Source organism: Canis lupus, chromosome 27 (genome assembly GCF_003254725.2).
Source record: "Canis lupus dingo isolate Sandy chromosome 27, ASM325472v2, whole genome shotgun sequence".
Lineage (NCBI taxonomy): Eukaryota > Metazoa > Chordata > Mammalia > Carnivora > Canidae > Canis > Canis lupus.
In genome coordinates, this window is record NC_064269.1 from 31983723 (window position 1) to 32004291 (window position 20569).

Sequence of the window (20569 nt, forward strand, 5' to 3'; positions counted from 1 at the left end):
AGCCCATAATCCAAGTTTTCAGACTCTCTAGTGTTCATCCTCACACCTCAGTATCCCAAATTAACAGTTGATAATGAGGAATCTTAAGAATTTTAAAAGTCTTAAGGGGATATTTTCCAACATTACCTGTGTTTTCCATTAAATCCAAAAAAATATGCATTTCAATGATTTGTGGTCATACCTTCCAGAATTACGTCTTAAAATTGTGAGAAGCACAGATTTGTGTCCAAAATATGTTCACAGAGCCTTACCTATAATAGTGCAAAGTTCAAGTCAAGCTAAACATAAGATATTTATGCAACAAACCTTTGTACAAATAATGACAACTGTTTTTACTTATTTATGCATTTATTTCTCGGTGCCGGATGCTGTTGTAACAATTAGGAACAGATCAAAGCATTCAGTGAGGTAGGTGCTGTTCTGTTCTAGTCACTGATCAATCTGCTTCTGAGACAGATCCAGGGATCCACTCCATATTTCATTGCATGGTAACACCTATGGTGGGATATTGTGCAACAGTGAAAAAAATCATGTTTTCAATAATTATTAAATTATATGGACATGTGCTTACATTTAAAGTGTTAAGGTAGGGACGCCTGCATGGCTCAGTGGTTGAGCGTCTGCCTTTGGCTCAGGGCATGATCCGGGGATTGAGTCCCGCATTAGCCTCCCCTTAGGGAGCCTGTTTCTCCCTCTGCCTATATCTCTGCTTCTGCCTCTCTCTCTGTGTGTCTCTCATAAATAAATAAAATCTTTTTAAAAATAAAATAATAAAATGTTAAGGAAAAGACAGTATGAAGAATTGCATACTATATCATTTCAGTCTAAATGTGTGTGTGTGTGTGTGTGTGTGTGTGTAGTATCTAAATCTAAATAGTACTGTTCTCCAGGTTATAGATTATGAGTAATTTTGCGTCCTCTTTCATATTTTTCTGAATATTCTGAACTTTTGTAATGAGACCGAACTGCTGTGATCATCAGAAAATTTAGATGAAAAACTATTTTAGGGTGCTAAAAAATACAGAATTTCTAAGAACAGGCTTTAGTTTCCATTCACAGTTAAATAATGAATCAGGAAGTATACATGGGAAAGATTTGCAAGAAAAACAATTACCCCAATGATGGGGAATGGAGGAAGGATGTTGAAACTAAAAGGGAAGTGCCTGAGGGAGGGTGTTTAAAGAACACATGTGTGGCATTAACTTAGCCTACTGGATCCTACTTTTGATTGATGTCAGCTGTTCAGAAGCTGTCTTCTGACAGTAGTTGGATTCACTATAGACTGAACTAGTGCGGACAGTGGGTCCGTCGCCTTCAGAAGAGAACACAGGGAAGACCTGTGACCCAGAAGGTATAATTTCTGAATTGGAGAGTTTCAAAGTTACAATGGAAAAGCTGCAACAAGAGCTTTCTTTTTGACAGAAATCCAGAAAAGATGTGCTGCTTCCTACCACCCCCCTCTGGCCAGGGCCTATCAGCAGCACCAAATGAGCGCGACAGAGGCCCACCTCTGAGATGGCATCTTCCCAGCCACTAGCAGGAGCCAATCATATCATCGCAATGGAAACCTGCAGCTCCAGATAATGTCACTTGGCCCCAAACACTGTACAGCGTGTGCCTTTCCTGTCTTCCTGAGAAAGTTGAGGTTGAGCTGCTGAGCCTGACCCTTGAAAAGCCTTTGGAATTCCTCCCGACACAGACTAGATAAGGGATTTATTTTTAATTGGAAATTTTAAGGCGTTTACTTTACCATCCCTTATTTGGTGCACAGATCTAGCTATTTCACGGAGATTTCAGCTCTGCCAATGAGCGGGAGCTGATACCTTTCCGCAGAAAATCTGGTTGGGGGTGGCCAGCAGAAGATTCAACAAGACATGAACAAGGGAAGTTCTTGCCTAGACCCACCCAGAGAAAACCCCAGAGAAGAGCGCTGAGCACTCATTTCATCATGAAGCTTCAAGAGCAGAGAAGTGCTTTTAACACAAATGAATACCGTCCAGTGCCCAACAGAAGCAGGAGGATTCTTCTCCCAACTCCTACTGCAGCCCCTGCTCTAAGGATCTGGCTTCTTCCCAGGCAGCTTCCTCTCTTGATGCTGTTCTCGGCCCTGCAGACACCCACCGGGAGTTCTGAGGTAGGGCACAACTCAGGTGATTTCTTCACTGTCCATGCTCCCCAGGGTACTTTCCTGGTGACAACCTTTAAGTGACCTGTGGTCACTTGGGATCTGATTTCATTCAGATATTTTAACAAATAATGCTGAAGGGTGTTGAAGGATGATGAAGGGTGTTGTGGTAGTGAAGAGTAGTGAAGGGTGTTGAAAGCAATTGTTAAAAATTGTGGGATTCTTTGGAGTTTCTACATTTGGCATTATGGAAGCTAGAGGCATACTGTTACTTATATATTTTTTTAAGATTTTATTTATCTATTCATGAGAGACACAGAGACAGAGGCAGAGACAAAGACAAAGAGAGAAGCAGGCTCCCTGCAGGAGCCCGATGTGGGACTCGATCCCAAACCCGGGATCAGGATCTGAGTTGAAGGCAGATGGTCAACCGCTGAGCCCTCCAGGCATCCCTATAATGTTCTTTTCTTGATTCTCCATAAAATTTAAGTAAAATACTGCTTCTGTATTTCAAATGATGCAAAATATAGTCTGTTTGCTTTAGATTGTTTCATATGGATCAACTCCAAAAGAAGTATTATCATTTAAAGTTCTATATAATGAAAAATAACCAAATGTTGAGAGATAATAGAGTATATATTTGAGATCTCATAATATATTAAAGTTTTTAGAGCTCACAAGATTTAACAGCACATAATGAGATGGATTTTGTTTTGTTTGGGCTTAAATAGATTTTGTAGAACTATTTGTAAACCTTCTGTAAAGAGTTGGTGAAAATCATTTAAGCAGTCTTAAAAATCTCCATTTTACACACAACTAGATGTCTTCTCATCATAAATAACAGTAAAAACACAAAAAGGTATGTTTCTGAGTTTCAACTGCAGCATCTTTGACATTGACTGAATGGAATCTTGTCTCCTAATATATAAGAAGCGCTGTTCATTAGAAAAGCACTATTTCTTTGTCAAGAAGAAAACATCTTGGAATTTAGATAATTGAAAATATGGCTCTAAAAAATAGACTGATGATACTTAATGAGCTTGTATTCAAATCTCTAACTTCAATTTAATCTGGGCTAGATATTGATAAGTAGAATTTAATTGACTACCCATGGGAAAATGTCTTTTTCCCAATCCTGGGTTCTAAGAGGAAGGATGGTCCTAGGCACACCTCTCCTAACCACTATACCACTCCCCTGGTGGTTGGCAAGTTTAGTTGCCTGGGAACAGTTAGTTGACTGGGAACATCAGGAACAATAACTGGGCATTCTGACTTTGACTCTGCTCTTCATCCTCCTGGGAGTTAGGCACATGCCAAAGGGCCTGAGCCCTGTGTTCCTCATGACAAGACTCTTACCTTTGGGCAGGCCACAATCCAACACTGTTCTGCAGCTCAGTGGGCAAGTTTGCCTTGTTCCAGGGTTTACTCTTAACAAATCTTGCCATCAGACGTAAATATGTGTGCCCCAGCAATTCAGTAGTAAAGATGATATTTTAAATTTCATACATATACTCTTTTCCCCCAAATTTTTCAGATCCAGGTCAGAAGAGAGAGCTGTTATTTACTGGGGACCCCTTGGGAGAACCCAACATTACTCATCACTGAAGCTTTTTCTTAAATATGGTTCAGAGACTTAATATAGGTTTTAGGCATTCAAAAAAGAGATATTTCTTAACCCCCATGAGAGAATATGAAGGGGGGTCAGCAGGGAAAAAGAAAGTATACATAAACTTCTAGATGATCATTTGTTTTCTTCAAAGCACTATGCAAAAATACTGTTTTTGTTTATACAAGAAGGTCACACCCTCCCTGGGAAGGTGAGGGGTTTTTTAAGCTTCTAGTAATATTTATCAAACCAAATTCAATCTCCGGCACAAGTCACTGATCCAGGAGGTATTAGGGCAGTGTAATGATTATGAGTGAAACTTCAGCAAATAAATTTTGAGGAAAAGACTCGGCTTTATGGAAAATAGACAGCAAGCCACCACAGCCTACCATCTGATCTGAAAAGCTAAAATGAAGATTTTTCCTTTCCTATAGGTTGCAGTTAACATCGACTTTGACTTGACACCAGATTCCTTTGATGATCAGTACCAAGGCTGCAGCCCACAGGTCATGGAGAAGCTAAATCAAGGGGATTATTTTGCAAAAGAACTAAAAGCACATAGGAATTATTCTAGGATCTGGGCAAACGCCCACTTAACCTGGTTGAACAGAGCAGAAGATCTCCCCAGGAGCATGAATATTACACATGCTGTGGCCATCCTGGCTTATACATCAAACAACATTGTCCGCACAGATTTTACTAGAGCCATGGCCTCTGCTGGCAGGTCCCCACAGCAGTATAAACACTCATTCCATTTCAAATACCTCCACTACTACCTGACTTCAGCAGTCCAGCTGCTAAGGGAAGAAATGATCCTGACGAATGGCTCTTCATGTTATGAGGTACATCATGAGATGAAGGGTAACTATTTGAAAGCTAACAGAGGGGCCACCATCCGATTTGGCCAGTTCGTCTCCACTTCCCTCCTACAAGAAGAGGCACAGAAGGTTGGGAACCAAACTCTACTCACCATATTTACCTGCCTGGGAGTGCCTGTACAAGAATTCTCTCTCAGGAAGGAAGTCCTGGTCCCTCCCTATGAGGTGTTCAAAGTTGTAAATATGAGCTACCACCCTCAAGGAAATTGGTTGCAATTGCAGTCAGCTGGGAACCTGAGCACATACAACTGTCAGCTGCTAAAAGGTATTATGTTATCGTTCTAAATCAAATCTACTTGTGTCAGGATCCCAGAACACCAGTCTTTTTAAAAAGTTATTTTTCTGAGTGGGTCTGTGGGGGAAAATTGACCTTCAGGAATGGCAGAACTGACAGATTAGAAACCTTATTTCTTTTCCCTCCCCTTCTTTCTCTATCTCTAGAAAAACTGTGCTTCTTCAATGGCACTAATATGTGGAGACTTCTAGACACAGAGAGTAAACCTCTACTGAAAAAGATAGCACATAAAAATATAGCATTATTACCTTCACCCTCAAACTCATTTTGGTTTTTTGGGGGTTTTTTTGTTTTGTTTTTGGGGGGGTTGTTTTCGTTTTTGTCATGGTCACTACAGGAATACGCAGTGCTAAGAGTAAAGCAGGAGGCATGATTTATTCATTCACTCTTATCTATTACTCATCTTCAATGTTCCAAAGCACTGGGATGGGAGGCCCCAGGCAACATGAAATGAATAAAGCAAAATCACTGTCGTAGGCGGATTTTAAGTCTACTGAGACATAGAAATATGAGCAAATGTCCACATGCAAAAGCACTAAGCAATACACCAGATGTTTAAGCAATGGTTGTGGCTTCTCAGTGCTGGAAGCTACTCATTCTCTCTGGAGAAAGTGAGAAAGTCTTAATGATAGAGGAACACATGGGACTTGAAGAAGGAATGGGACAGGGTTGTAAAAGAAGAGAGGAAAAGTCATTTTAAGCAGAAAACAACATACGCTGAATCAAAGAGATTTCAAACAGCCAGTGTCTTTAGGGAATCTCCACAATAGGATGTATAGGACGCAGGAAGAGGCTAGGAATGGAAAAGGAATAGGGGATTGATTGGGGTGGGGAGACTTCTGATGGGCCTGATGGTTAAAATTATTGTATTCTATACTAAGGGCTTTCTAACTTCATGCTAGAGGTAATGAGAAGTCATTGGAGGAGTGGAGCATCAATTATATCAGTATTTTAGCAAGAGTTCTGACAATATTGTGAAAAATGAACTGAAGCAGGAGAAATTGGAGATATCACAAAACAAAAAAATATTGTTCAGGTCTTTTTTAGAAAAATATGTGGCTAACTCCATTCCATCTCTGTATGATGCCAGCCACAGTCCCTGCACAAAATGGTAGTTCTGTGGCAAGTGCTATGCCGTTTGATTTAGAAGGAAGATCATCCTTATCCACATGTGCACTTGTTCACACTCACACTTAACTGCAGTTTCTGCCTTTGAAATATCCCCAAATCTTTCTCTATTCCATCATGGTTGCTACTGTTAGTAATTCAAGCTATCAGCATTTCTTAGCATTTGGGGGCTGCAGTGTAACAAAGATGCTAAAACAGGCATCCATATTGAGGTCTTAGGCTTGCTTACTCTGGCCTATCTGCAAACACAAACCAGGGAAGAGGTGACCTATCAACACTTTTATCTCCTCCTGCCTGCCCTTGGAAGTGTGACAGGCAGCAATATGAGCGAACTCAGTCTGTTCCATGGAACCAAGAGATTAGTGTTTGCAGAGGAGAATGAAAACCTAGAGTATAAAGCAAACAGTGAGATTCTGATAATAAATAAGGACAATCATAGCTACTTTCCAGGGTTCTCTGGAACTACACTTGACTAAGGTACTGTTGCTTTATTCTCATCATGATGAAGTTGAGAGAGAAAAATTTTTCTCTAGGTCAATTCAATGAGCACAGTAAAATACATTAAGTAAAAAGTTGTAGAATATTTACATCAAAGAGGAGGAAAAAAAGAGTATGTAATAGAAACTATTACCCATATTCTCTACTCTGTAAATCTCAAAGAAAACTATTTCAAGACCCTCCCCCACCAAACTAATGATCTTTGCTTTCCTGTCAGGAAGCTGCTCAAACACAACTTTGAGTTAAGGCTTAGTTGGAGCAGCCATGCACATTGCTAGACCTTGGAAGCTTGGTTGGTCTTGACTGGATATTTGAAATCACAAATCATACGTGAGGGAATCCGTAATCTTTTGTTGCTCTGTAAGCTCTCTATGAGCAGGGACATGACTACATAGTATTTAAGGGTTTGGCATAGAATCCAGGCAGTTTGACTCCAGATCCCTTCTTTCTGGATTGCTATCCAACTTGTACCATTTTTTAGCTGTGTTCTCAGTCCAGTTGCTTAAACTCCCTATGTTTCTTTGACGATGTAAGGAGCATCATGATAGAGCCCCACAGGGTTCTTGTGAAAGTTTAAAAAATAAACAAAATACTAAATTACTTCTACATGACCTACCATGTAATAAATGGCAAATAAGTGTCTTAACTGACAAGTAACACTCTACCTATCCCACCATCCTGGAGCAGTATTGGATTGATCCATACATGAAAAATGGGAGGAGGGAGGTGGTGTTTTTCTTTTCTGGGAGTCCTTCTTTGGGATCAGTGGACTCTTTCCAGACCTGTTTTTCTAGATAACTCTTATTGCGCCGACATCAACCTCAGTTTAGAGATTCACAAATGGTCCCTAAGATGCTGTCTCTTATCCCTTCAATTTTTTTCCCATGCAAAAGCCACAAGCTATTTTAACATCTCAAAAGATCCCTCTGAGTCAGTGACTTGTTTCCTTTCCTGTTCTCTCTTAATCTGACAAATATCATACTTAAAAGACAACATGAAGACCTTTAAAATTGGTCAGCCAGGATACCGTAATTCTCCCAATGAAAAGACAATAGATCCAAGAGTACAGTTTCCCTGTCCTTTGATTTATTTCAAAATTGTTTCTGTTTACTTGTAACTACAGTTCTCAAGTTCAAAGAGTACTCAGGAATCTGTCAACCTCAGAATCAAAAGGTCAAATTGGTAGCATAAAATATTTAAGCAAGTCCATTTGCAAAAGAAAAATTAAGACATTCTAAACTAACAGCTCTCCCTTCTAATTCTTCTCTCACCCCTCTTGTGGCCTATAGTGGTTACCATAGAAACAGATGTTTTCATGCCCATTGAAAGACTCAAAATAAGTTATTTTAGTTATTTGTCCTTAAATGTTGCTTTGTTCAGGAAAATAATCCATGCCAAAAATCTATAAACACACAAATACATACTCTGTTCTGTACCATTGGATTCACAAAGAAGGATTTATTTGTTAAAATGTTTCACATAATCAAAATTCTTAAGCATGTTTCTAGAAAAAATACAGTCAACTTTTGTAGTAAGCCTGGTTTTACATATTAACTTTACCAGTTACTAACAGTGAGAACACGGGCAAATGGTTTAGTCTCCGTGTGCCTCTATTATGTGTAACATAGGGAGAAAAATCTAATGAAAATCTACCTTATAGGATTCTGGTGAGTATAAAATGACCTATGCGTGTTAAAGCTCTTAGAACAGATTCTGACACTAGTAAGTACTCAAAATTTCCCTAAGCTACTACTACTATGACATATGATTTACTTTATTAACTTCCTGTTCTTGTTTTTTTTTACTCTGGGTTTTATCTCAAACTAGTTTTCCCTATTTGTACCATCACATTAGCCTTGAAATGGAGTGTCTATCTGAGCTGCATGGATGAAAGAATGAGTAATTGAGGGGCACCTGGATGGCTCACTTGGTTAAGCATCTGCCTTCAGCTCAGGTCATGATCCTGAGGTCCTGGGATTGAGCCCCAGTCGGGCTCGCGCTCTCCCTCTCTCTCAAATTAAAAAAAAAAAAAAAATTTAAAGAAGGAAGGAAAAAAAGAGAAAAGGGAAGAAGGGAGGAAGGAAGGAGGGGAGGGAGGAAGGGAGGAAGGAAGGGTGGAAAGAGAATAGATTTTGGAGCCAGGAAGGGCTGGGCATATATATTAGTAGCTATGTGACCTTGTGTAAATGACAACCTCTGAGCCTGTTTCTTCATTTATAAAATGGGGGCAAAAAGAACATTGTGCAAGTACTTGGCGTCCACCCTCTCAAACATAATTGAAAAACCCTGGGAGGGACACCTGGGTGGCTCACTGGTTGGGCGCCTGCCTTTGGCTCAGGTCGGGATCCCGGTATCCAGGGATCACGGATCCAGGATCGAGTTCCGCATCGGGCTCCCTGCGAGGAGCCTGCTTCTCCCTCTGCCTGTGTTTCTGCCTCTCTCTCTCTCTCAGTCTGTATCTCATGAATAAATGAATAAATCTAGAAAGAAAGAAAGAAAGAAAGAAAGAAAGAAAGAAAGAAAGAAAGAAAGAAAGAAAGAAAGAAAGAAAGAAAGAAAGAAAGAAAGAAAAAGAAAAGAAAGACCCTGGGAAAGCACTTTGCATGTGGAAGTGGGATAATAGTTTCATGGCACAAATGTGTGCTTCACTGGTATTGACAGGCAAGAAAAAAACAAAGAAGAGACAGAAGAAACAATGCTTATCATTGTTTAAGTGCCAACTTTTTCATAGATAACTATCTAAAAAAATAACACTTGTTAATCTCCACATTCTAACAGAAAGAGGCTATAGATAGCATTTCCCTCCAAATATCAGATTAACTAGATAAACTGCATATCAATTTTAGCTTCTGCTTTTCTTCAAGGGGTTGACTGTTTCTTTCTGAATAATCCAATATAATTCACAGATTCAGAGTTCATGAAATACAAGGTATAATAATTATGTATTTCTCCCCAAACTGTATACCCTAAGGCAGAGATGACCAAATTTATGTTATAATCCACCAAAAATAAATGATACTTATGTAGCAAATTTCATTCACAGAAGGTTTTCACACACATTATCTGTTTAATTCTTACAATTACCCTGTACATTGGTTATTGACCCCACTACACTGATTTGAATACTGAGGTTGAGAGAGGTTACATGGTTTGTGTGAGATTATTCAGCTTATAAATAGACTAAGAAATATGTATGCACTATTAATTTTCCTTGTCTACTCTTACTGGTAAAAATGGGATTTTAAATATTGTTTATATATATAGAATTCCAAGAAATTTCAGAAAACACAAGGGATTTTATGTATTATTATGTGAAAACAATGGAAAAATACTTCTCTGTCATCTCATCATCCTATTGAACAATATGTTCAAATGTTGAGGCAATCACAGAGTTGAAGTTTTCCTCAATCAAACATCTTTTCTACCCTAAATAGTCACTGAAGGCTGGTTGAAAAGGAAATCCCACTCACTATTTAGAGCATTTTCTAAAGGTTTCCATCTTCCATCTCATTCTATATCCTCATCCCAGCATATTGCCAATCAGTAGTTTCTTGTATTTATTTTGCTTTCATCAGCCATACCCTAACTGGTTGCCAATCTTCTCCATCTTTCCATGAAGAGCATGTATGTATAGGAAGTACATACACACACACACACACACACACACACACACACACACACCAAGCAGGATTGTATGAATACTTTTTGCCCACTTTGTAATTTTTTTTTAAGATTTTATTTATTCATTCATGAGAGACACAGAGAGAGAAAGAGGCAGAGACATGGGCAGAGGGAGAAGCAGGCTCCATGCAAGGAGCCCGATGTGGGACTTGATCTGGATCCTGGGATCATGTCCTGAGCCAAAGGCAGATACTCAACTGCTGAGCCACCCAGACATCCCATCCCACTTTGCAATAAAAAAAAAAAAAAAAAAAAAAAGAGAGAAAGAAAGAAAGAAAGAAAGAAAGCAAGCAAGCCTATGTGTGGACATGCCATATATGGAGAAACAATACTGTGGCTAAAAAGATAGAGTTGAGCCAGACTGCCTGAGTTGGAATGCTGCCTTCACTACATACCAGATGTGAGATGTTTGGTTAAGTTTCTCCACAAATCAAAATGTCACCTTTTGATCAGCGGAAAATAAGGAGAATAAGAATAAATACCTCGTAGATATCCTGTGAGGATCAAGTGAGTTAATTGATAGCATTGCTTAAAACAGACCACAGCACAGAACAAGTTGCTAATCAATGTTAGCTTTCATAATGGTGATGAAGATGATGGTAATTAAAATGGGGATACTGGTGATGATGATGGTGTTGCTGCTGACAATAAAGACGGAAAATCAGGAGATCTCACACACTAAAGAAGAGATGGGTCACCTGGGGTAAATCTATGAACTTCTTGGTGCTGTTCCATTACCGTAAAATAAACAAGCTGAGTTCTGTTAGTTAGAAAACAATCTAAGAGGATACTTTTTTTTAAAGCAGCTAACTGCAAATATTTGTATTAGGAGTCTTCTACATTAAAAAATGAATCAAAGGACAAATTAGATAGTTTTTTGGAGTTTTTTAAGATTTTATTTATTTATTTGAGAGGAAGAATGAGAGACAGAATGAGGAGGGGGGAGGCAGGAGGGAAAAGCAAAGCCCCCTGCTGATCAGGGAACCTGATGTGGGGCTTGTCCCAGGAGGAATCATGACCTGAGCTGAAGTCAGATGCTTCACCAACTGAGCAACCCAGGTGCACCAAGGTAGTTTTTCAAAAAACAAAAACAAAAAAGTCTGCTACCTAAAAGATCTCTAACTTTGTTTTGTTTTTACAGGTTCTGGCAAAAAGTACAATCCTGCTCCTATGGTTATTGCTTGTCTCTCCTTTTTGACCAGTGTTGTCATCTCTTCCAAAAGTGGAGTATAAATGAAACTTGTGGTTTTGCTTTTGCTGTGCCCTTTTGCTTGATGCCAGCCAGGGCACCCTGAATACCCTTGGGGACTCACTCTGCCTGGTTATCAACTGATGTAGCGCTGGCTCAGCCTACTGCCTGTGAGTGGACCTAGAACTCAGTGTATTTCTTCTTCATGGACACAGATTTATCCTGGGATAGAAAAGGACCCAATCAAAGCTGGTGAGATACAGTCATGGTAATTTTTTGGAATTCGGATCGGGAATGGGGTGGGGGCCTTTTTACTGAATGAAGATTAATGAAAGCAGAGTATGAGTCTACAGTTGCTGGCAGCTATCTTGCCACCAGTAGGGGAAACTCTATCTCCTTGAGAATAGAGTGAACACAATGAAGGAAGAACTAAAAAATGAAAAGAAACAGTTCTGATAAGAATATATGAGCCCCTAGATCCAACTATGCCTGAGTCAGAATCCTGGGCTTTTTTTATTACATAAATCAATAAATTGTATATTTTCATAAGTAATTTGAATCAAATCTCCTATCTAAAGTGATCAAAGGACTTTTTGGAGTTATGGATACAAGGATTCTCCATTACTTTTATTAGCCATCCTAAATGGGAACAGATCGAGAAGCTTGAGTTCGAAAGCACAGAACAAATTCTTCATCAAATGGAAAAGCTTTAAACCCCAGAGAAATAATTAAAGCAAATTTTCTTCAGAGATTTTTTAATCAGCATTCAAAGCCAAGCCAGTGTAGTCTCAAATAGGAGGAAATGTGAAAACTTGAGAAATAAAAGGGAAAGTTAATAAAAGATGTTAGTGAAATCTCATTCACTGGCAGTAATGGGATGCCACACCTATTTCTACAGTATTACAAAATTTAGAATTTAAATTCATATGTTAATTTACAGAGGGACTTTATGGCAAATTGGATTTTAAGTCATCTTCAAAACTTTAGGTACATTTATTAGGAAAGCACATGCATGTGTGTGGATTTATTTTTTTTTTTATTTTTATTTTTTTTATCTATGATAGTCACACAGAGAGAGAGAGAGAGGCAGAGGCACAGGCAGAGGGAGAAGCAGGCTCCATGCACCGGGAGCCCGACGTGGGATTCGATCCAGGGTCTCCCGGATCGCGCCCTGGGCCAAAGGCAGGCGCCAAACCGCTGCGCCACCCAGGGATCCCCATGTGTGTGGTTTTAAAGGAGAAGATATGGGAGAAAAAAATCTGATAACCAAGCAAATATCAAAGATATATCAAGTCCCCACTATGTGACAACAATTAAACAAAAGGAAGTATAAATCACCAAACCTCACAGCTGGGAATATTCTCTTACTTCCCTCAGGGGGTGACGGGGGTTGTTCTCCTGATTTCCAAAGACCCTAGTATTGGGCTAAATGGAGTAAAGGGGGAGACTAGCTCTATCCTTTGAGTTATGAAAGTCTATGCTACTTAGCCCCCCTGAGATTTGAGTAATAAACAATGAAAGTGAAATCAGTTCATCTGACCCCAGTAGGAATGTCTAAAGGGATGGTGTCTTGACAGAAGAGACACAATGGGGAGTTAGCTGCATAAAATCACCCAGTAGAGAATTTAAGCATCTAGTACTGTCATTATTTACATGGCATTTTGAGAATAGGGCCAAGGGCATCTCTATCATCTAGCTTACATTGGCCTCTACACCAAATAAGGCAAGCATATAATTTCCATAGACACAGTTTACATGATTTATTGCCCAGGGACCTTGGCAAGTTAGTGGCTCCTGAGTAGAGAATTCTGTGGGCCTAGCTCTGGGAACAAGCTTTGCTCTGAGCTTTAGTGAGGCAGAGAAAAGCCTCCCAACATCTTGCATGTTTTGTTTCTGTGCCATATAGATGCACTTATTGAGCCAGACTATGTACAAAACACTTTGGGGATTAAATGTTGAATGTAATATGCCAGATCTTCCAAGAGTTTACAGTCTCTTGGGAGAAATTAAGAACACAAACAAGTCACAGAGGAATACCAAAAGAAAGGGGCAAGTCAAGTTTTCTGTTCACAAGAGTTCAAGAGAGAAACTCCTGAGGCAAGGGAAGAACCAATAAGGCTTCAGGGAAGAGGCAGCATTTGAGCAAGGCCTTGGGACACTGAGGTGGGAGCGAGAGATGAGAGGAAGAAGACAGTGAGTGTAGGTATGTGTCAAACGCTTAGAGCCAAAATGCATACAAATAGTAAGTACTTCAAATTCAGAGAAAAGTGAGATCCCACTGTCCTATGGTTGGAAACAGCTTTCTATGGGAAATGAGGCTCAAGGGAAGGCTTCAGAGGGAAAAGAGAGAGCTGAGTAGAAAGGAAACAGAGGATATAGGAATGATCAGTGTATATAAGGGTCAGGAAATAGGTGTGACAGAGTGAAGCTGTAATGTGGACTGGAGAGGAAATTGCCACCCAAGCTAAAAAGTCAGCCTAATGCATTGGATCTTCATGAGAAATCCATTTTCTGAGTAAGACATTCTAGATAAATGACTCTTACAGCCACAGCATCAGTGTCCCTTAAGAACTTGTTAGAAATGTGAACTCTGGAGCCTGATCCCAAATCCGTAGAATCAGAAACCCAGGGCCTGTGTTTAAGAAGCCCTTCAGGCTTATGACTTATGGGATTATGATCCATAAAGGAATAACCAGGTTTTTGAAAAGATAACTTAATTCTTCCTCCCGCTGCTGCTTTATAGGGCAAATCTCCAGAGATCGAAGTTATTCTCTTGAGTGGTATAGATTTGTGGGTTGAGGATGAATATTCATATTTTACATTCCCTCAATCTCTCCCTATAGTCCTAAATTTTTGTGCAAGTAGCCAGTGAAATGGACATTTATTTAAATCAATTCAAAGTTCATGAAATCTTAGGAGATGAGTTTCAAAAAAAATTCACTGTAATTTCTGCTTTTAGTCTGAGATATCTTTGAAGATAAAATGGATAAATTCACATGGATTGCTAAAAGGGCTGACACTATAAAGTTGCATAGTATTCATCTCCTATAGTAACTTTTATTAATGCTTCTCCCTTCTTGTGCACATGAAAAAATAATCTGGCTTCACTTGTTTTATTTTTATCTTTATGATTCAATGTTCTTTTTTAAAAAAAAGATTTTATTTATTTATTCATAAGAGACACAGAGAGAGAGGCAGAGACACAGGCAGAGGGAGAAGCAGGCTCCATGCAGGGAGCCCGATGCGGGACTCAATTCCAGGACTCCGGGATCAGGCCCTGAGCCAAAGGCAGATGCTCAACCACTGAGCCACTCAGGTGTCCCTTTGATTCAGTGTTCTAATATGCCTATCTGATTGTCCCAAAGTTCCCTATTTGCTCTCACTTTAAAAAATAATAAATCCAGTGAAAGAAAATTCCTATAGAGCTTGATTTGCTTAGAGAGCCAGGACTCTTGGCCTGAGTTGTCCAATGATCTGAATCAAATTGAATTATAGTTTATGAACCAGATCTTCATTTGGTAAAATTGAACATTTATTGAGCTAGATGCTTTCAGAGATGCCAAAATGTACCAAACATTGGCAAGTGATAGAACATGGGAAAAAAAGGTATTACAAGCATTACAGGACTCCCTCACTGGCTTCCTTATCTTCTTGTAGTAAATGCCCATGTGTTTTTTATTTTGCTTTATGGCAGTTCACTTTTTCTTCCTCACTTATGCTTCATTCAAGCAGTGAGGTCACACTGTGCTCGCGGAGGAAGAATGAAACTAGATAGAAAGTAGAAACTAGTGAGTCTTCCCCCAGGTTGCTTTTCAAAACCTGAAGGAATTGACAGCAACGAGAAGAACCCAAAATAAAGAATCTGAAAGACACATGCAATAAGAGTAATAGGTTTGAGAAGAGTGCATTCCCCCCCAAACCCTCAGTATATCCACCAGCTGGAAGCAACAGCAGACAGGCAGTCATCAGAGTGGGCAGATTAGAAGTCCTTGGTGGTGAGACAAGGCCTTTGAGAGGCCCTGTCAGTGATGGCCAGCTTCACAGGAGCCACCTGCCTCTGAAAACTCCTGCTGTGACTGAAGTATGTATGGCCCTTCCTAACCTCACAGGGCTATACTAGCTGCCATTCCCATTGAAGTGTGGTGAAGACCCCCCCACTTGAACTGCCACTAGTCATGCTTCCTGTCATTTCATAGGAAGACTCTGCCCAGGACTATTCCTGGCCCTTGTCCCATTCATTTCCAGATGACTCCCCCAGCTGTTGCAATATCCCTGGACAGTCTGACGACCAAGAGCAGGCAAGTGAGGACCTGAACACACACAGGTTCAGAGAAAGTAACAAAGCGAGAGCTCCACCTCCCTTCTCCCACTTATATACGTTTATTTTTGAGGACAGAGTAGCAAATGAATCAGAGTTCAAGAATGTCCTCAAAATAAGCCAGCTAGAGGATCACCTGGGTGGCTCAGAGGTTGAGCACCTGCCTTCGGCTCAGAGTGTGATCCTGTGGTCCTGGGATCGAGTCCTACATCAGGACTATGTCTGCCTGTGTCTCTGCCTTTCTCTCCATGTCTCTTATGAATAAATAAATACAATCTTAAAAAAAAATAATAAGCCATCTACTAATGGATACCTATTTCAAATGTGCAAGGTTTCAGCTTTGGAGCTGAGAGATAATGTAGAGTTCACGTCTTGAAACTCATCCTTTTCTCAAGCCCTCTAAGTTCTGAAACTTTCAAATCCCCTTGGCTCTTGCCACAGGACATTCTGAAGGTCTTCCTGTTTAGGGGGCAAGGAAGAGATTCCTAATTCAAAATTACAGTGGTGATTCCAATGACAGCCTTGGCTTTGGGAGCTGAGCTCCTAACTCAGGCTAGCAAAAATGCAACTTCAAAGTATCCACAACTGAGGAGGTCATGGTGGCAACCTTGGTGGATGTGACTGCATCGTAGACTTCAAAGTACATAAACAGAGTGTCTTCTTCCCCAACTCCATCAAATGCTCACAGTTTTTTTTTTTTCTCTTTCAGTTTTTCATATTTCAGCCTAGTTTTTAAGTGTAGGGAAATATATTTTATTTGTAGAGGAGAAAATGAGATTTCAAACTTGAGATGAGAACATGTTTGAATGAGGACAAACCTTAGGTATTCTCAGAAGAAAAATTCCAAGAAAGAACTACAGTTATTCATTGCTTTTTTAAAATTCTCAACAAAGTTCCTGTTAGGTATCATGTAGAATAGGGCCATCTTGAAAGCATACACTCTTTCCCATAGATAAGGGCCAAAGACTTTCTGGTAGGCAAGGGATTTGTCTAACCTTCCTTCCCCAATACAAGCACATCTCAGAAATCCTACTTCTATGAGTGTTACAGTCTTTTCTTTGTGAAAGGTTAGAGCACCTCCATTTTTGAAACTCCAATAGCTCCTAATTATAAGACCTCAATAGGAGACAGACAAGAATAAACCATTTGCCCTGGTCTTATCCAAGTAAGAAAACTATTACTCTTCATTGATTGTTCTTATTTACTCCTGGATAAGTCATACCAAAAGAATCTAGTGATGGCTTATGATAGGTAAGGCACTGATGATACAGAGATTGGTATATGAGTGACAAAAATGCAGAAGGTAGGGGCACCTGGGTGGCTCAGTTGGTTAAGCATCTGCCTTCAGCTCAGGTCATGATCTCAGGGTCCTGGGATTGAGCCCCACAGCAGGCTCCCTGCTCAGTAGGGAGTCTGCTTCTGCCTATGCCACTACCCCTGCTCATTCTTTCTCTCTCTCTCAATTAAATAAAATCTTTTTAAAAATGCAGAAAATTACTTTATATGTTTCCTGTGCCTGAACAGTAGTTTCTGCCAGATTATCTAATGATAATGCTAACATTTACCTGGACTTCTCACTGTAGTATCTAGAAATAGGACTACTAAGAGTAGAAATTAGTTTAGGGTTATTTTAATTATGCTTTAAGATGATATGTAATGTTTAGAGACATCCTCAAATGTAATACATTTCCTTGATGTTCTGAACAATATGTTATTTTTAGTAACTGCCATTTCAAGTAGGTTTTCTTTGATTATTTTTATTTGAATAAAGCAAAACTTGAGGTAAATGGTCTACTGGGTGACTACTCTTTGTACTTCTGTCCTAACATAACTCATTTGTGGCATCAAAGGTCTTAAAACATACTCCAAATATTCACAGGATACGAAATGATTTTCTGATAGAAATGAGCAGTTCTGTTGCACTCCTACTAGTAATTGGCTTTCTTGGGCACAGAAACCTTGGTTTCCATAGTATTTATGGCTTTTTGGAGGACTTCTAAGATAGGCGCTATTGTTTTGACAACCTCCTCCAACTGAACTGCAATTGACTTGATGGTATTCTTGGAATCCTCAGTTTCTAGCGCATCCTGCAATTTTTTCAAGATGTCTATTGTACCAATTTTGGATGGACCCGGACTTGTGTTTTTCTTGGATGTGTTGGCATCTGATTGCTCTTTGGTGTCTTTTCTATAGAGGTCACCTAACTGAAGATTCATGACGGGATATTTCATCAAGAGTGAAAGAGAAGATTCCAAAATCCTAAGGATGTTACTACTATTCAATGCAGAGAGAATGACTGGTGTTTGAACAGTTTTGAACACTTCTTTAGCTGACTGCTGCAACTCCTTTACATTGGTGGTATTCTCAACCACAGAGCAAACAGCTGTTGCAATCTTGGAATATAAAGGTTCCTTTTGCATTTGGTCATACTTTGTCTCCACTACAGATTGCATCTCTTTAAAAATTTTGAACATTTGTTCAAAGACATCCTTGGCATTATCATCTTCTTTCACAGTTATGGACTGGATCTGAGTATTCATAGTGCTGTTAAACAATTCAATAAGCATGTTAGTGAAGGCAGCAAGATCTTGCATGTGAAGGAAAAATGTTTTGGCAGCTTGAACCAGGCTCGCTTTATCCTCTTCTGATTCTGAAGACATTTCTCCAACAAAAATGTTTCAGTACTGCAAAATAAAGTAGTAATAAAGATGAAAACTTAAATTATATTTGTCAGCCATAAAGAGATTGACAGTATAATCTAACTGTGAAATTAACTACTGTCAAGGGTAGGAAAGCCACACAGGCTATAAAGCAGAAATGATCCTGTGCTTTAATAAAAATAACAACAAAAATAACTAAAAGACAGAATAGGGATGTTTCAAAGAATTTAAGCCACATATCAGATTTTGGATGGTACTGGATTCTCAATTGGATATGCTGATATTTTCTTAGGTATCACCCTAAATAACTATCCAATCTGGTGGAAAAGATTGTATAAGGCTTAAAACTTACATAGAAAGGCTCTGGTTCCTGTTAAGATAGAGCAAGCACACTGAGTACAACCAAAAATCCTGAACAGAATATATAAAGTAATTCTCAGATAACTCTGAAGGGTGGGTAACAGCAGACCAAAAGGATAGAATATGACACTTCAAGATGATCAAGGCCATCTGATGCAGACTCCCAAGATTTCTGTCTTGCCTAAGAATGTATCTGTACTTTCACTGTAACTCACCCTCTTCTGCTATAGAGGGGAGTGTTGACGTCTCTAACTAATGTTCACAAGTAGAAGTCTGGGGGAGATACAAAAAGATAGGATTGTGAACATTGATCCAGGGATCCCAAACTAGCAATTTGCAGGCAAAGTCTGACCAGCAGATGTATTTTGTTTGAAAAACAAAACCTCCAAAGATTCAGTGTTGCCTAGAGAATAAAATCCAATTTCCTGACATGGCATTTAAGGTAATCTACAAACTGCTCTTAATTTTCCACTAGTTCCCTTCCCTTCACTGCATTCACATATATCCTGGGCCACTAGCATAGTGGATTAATTTTGTTCCCTGAAAATGCTCTACAACATTAGCTCCTTTGTTCACAGTATTCCCTCCACCTGCATTAACTCCTCCCTGCCCTACTACCTACACACCTATTGAAATCCTACTTATCCATCCACACACCCTTCTTCCCTTTTTTCCTCTGTGCCCATATACAGTAAGCCCAAGATATGTCAATTGCAAAATGACACACTGGGCCAAAGTAAAGTAACACCCCGCTTGGTCCTCCTTTAAAACTATAGAGCAGGGGATCCCTGGGTGGCTCGGTGGTTTGGCGCCTGCCTTTGGCCCAGGGTGCGATCCTGGAGTCCCAGGATCGAGTCCCGCGTTGGGCTCCCGGCATGGAGCCTGCTTCTCCCTCCTCCTGTGTCTCTGCCTCTCTCTCTCTCTCTATGTCTATCATAAATAAATAAAAATAAATAACTCTTTAAAAAAATAAAATAAAACTATAGAGCAGAACTTTAGATTTTACACATCTCCTAGCTGATGTCCCCGTTCTGAATCCTCTACTCACCCATTAACAATAGAAATTATTGTTATTAATGTAAGAAGAATGGCTACCATTCAGTAAGTTTTTGCCATATATTAAGCACTATCTCAAATGCTTTACATGCATTATCTCAGTTGATCCATATGACAATCCATAAATTACAAACTAATATATCACACCGATTTAAAAAATGAGATTAAGAGACTTTCCCAGGGCTACATGGCTAGAGAGTGATTATTTTGGGGGTACACAAAATAAGGACTGTCCAATTCTAAAACCTTTGTGTTTTTTTCCATTAAAGTTTTATGGGGACTGGGTGATCTTCCTGCTTCTGAGATGTCCCCACTGTAGATGAAACAATGAGGATGAGAACAGAATCTAGAAGGAGAATCTAGAAGGAGAATCTAGAAGGAGAAGCTTTAAGAGAAAGAAGTTGATCTATAAGGCATTCCTATTATCAGGGCATTCACCAACATAATAAGAGACGGTGATAAAGAGCAGAACTAGCCAGGAAAGAAGAGCACACACACAAAAACTGCATTTGGCTACAAATAATCTGGATTTCTGTCTCTTTCAAGAACGTAAACAGAGGCATCAGCAACAGATGTAGTATAAATGCAATAGAAACTAGAAGGAAACTTAATATCTGGAATAGCTAACAAGACAGAATGCCAGAAGCTGAGAGCTGCAATCAAAGAGCCATCTTCTCCGCTGAACTGAATTAGCTCAGTTGTACAGCACTTTTCAACAATTAACGTCCATGAAAGAACAGAAAATTAAATGTTTTACTGTGTTATTAGTTTTTCA

At 39.5% G+C, this 20569-nt stretch overlaps 2 protein-coding genes across 19 annotated transcripts in view; one reads left to right on the forward strand and one right to left on the reverse strand.

Annotated features, from left to right (window-relative positions):
* Positions 1-350: 350 nt before the first annotated feature.
* The window catches only part of C27H12orf60 (chromosome 27 C12orf60 homolog), a 30668-nt gene continuing 10449 nt past the window's right edge, over positions 351-20569 (reverse strand). For 9 of the 18 annotated variants that reach the window (XM_025455181.3, XM_025455175.3, XM_025455182.3 and 6 more), the window contains one exon: positions 12466-18402. In XM_025455181.3, coding sequence (XP_025310966.3) covers positions 17647-18378 — 732 coding nt within the window. In that variant the 5' untranslated portion in view covers positions 18379-18402 and the 3' untranslated portion in view covers positions 12466-17646. Of the gene's footprint in view, positions 496-4507; positions 4658-12465; positions 18403-19554; positions 19669-20040; positions 20108-20569 lie in introns of those variants that run through there. The other 9 variants (XM_049102883.1, XM_049102882.1, XM_049102881.1 and 6 more) reach the window with 4 other exon arrangements.
* Positions 1281-17505, forward strand: ART4 (ADP-ribosyltransferase 4 (inactive) (Dombrock blood group)). Its single transcript, XM_025455172.3, has 3 exons — positions 1281-2134; positions 4166-4874; positions 11353-17505. The coding sequence occupies exons 1-3, from the start codon at positions 1949-1951 to the stop codon at positions 11442-11444; spliced, it is 987 nt and encodes a 328-aa protein (XP_025310957.3). The 5' UTR covers positions 1281-1948; the 3' UTR covers positions 11445-17505.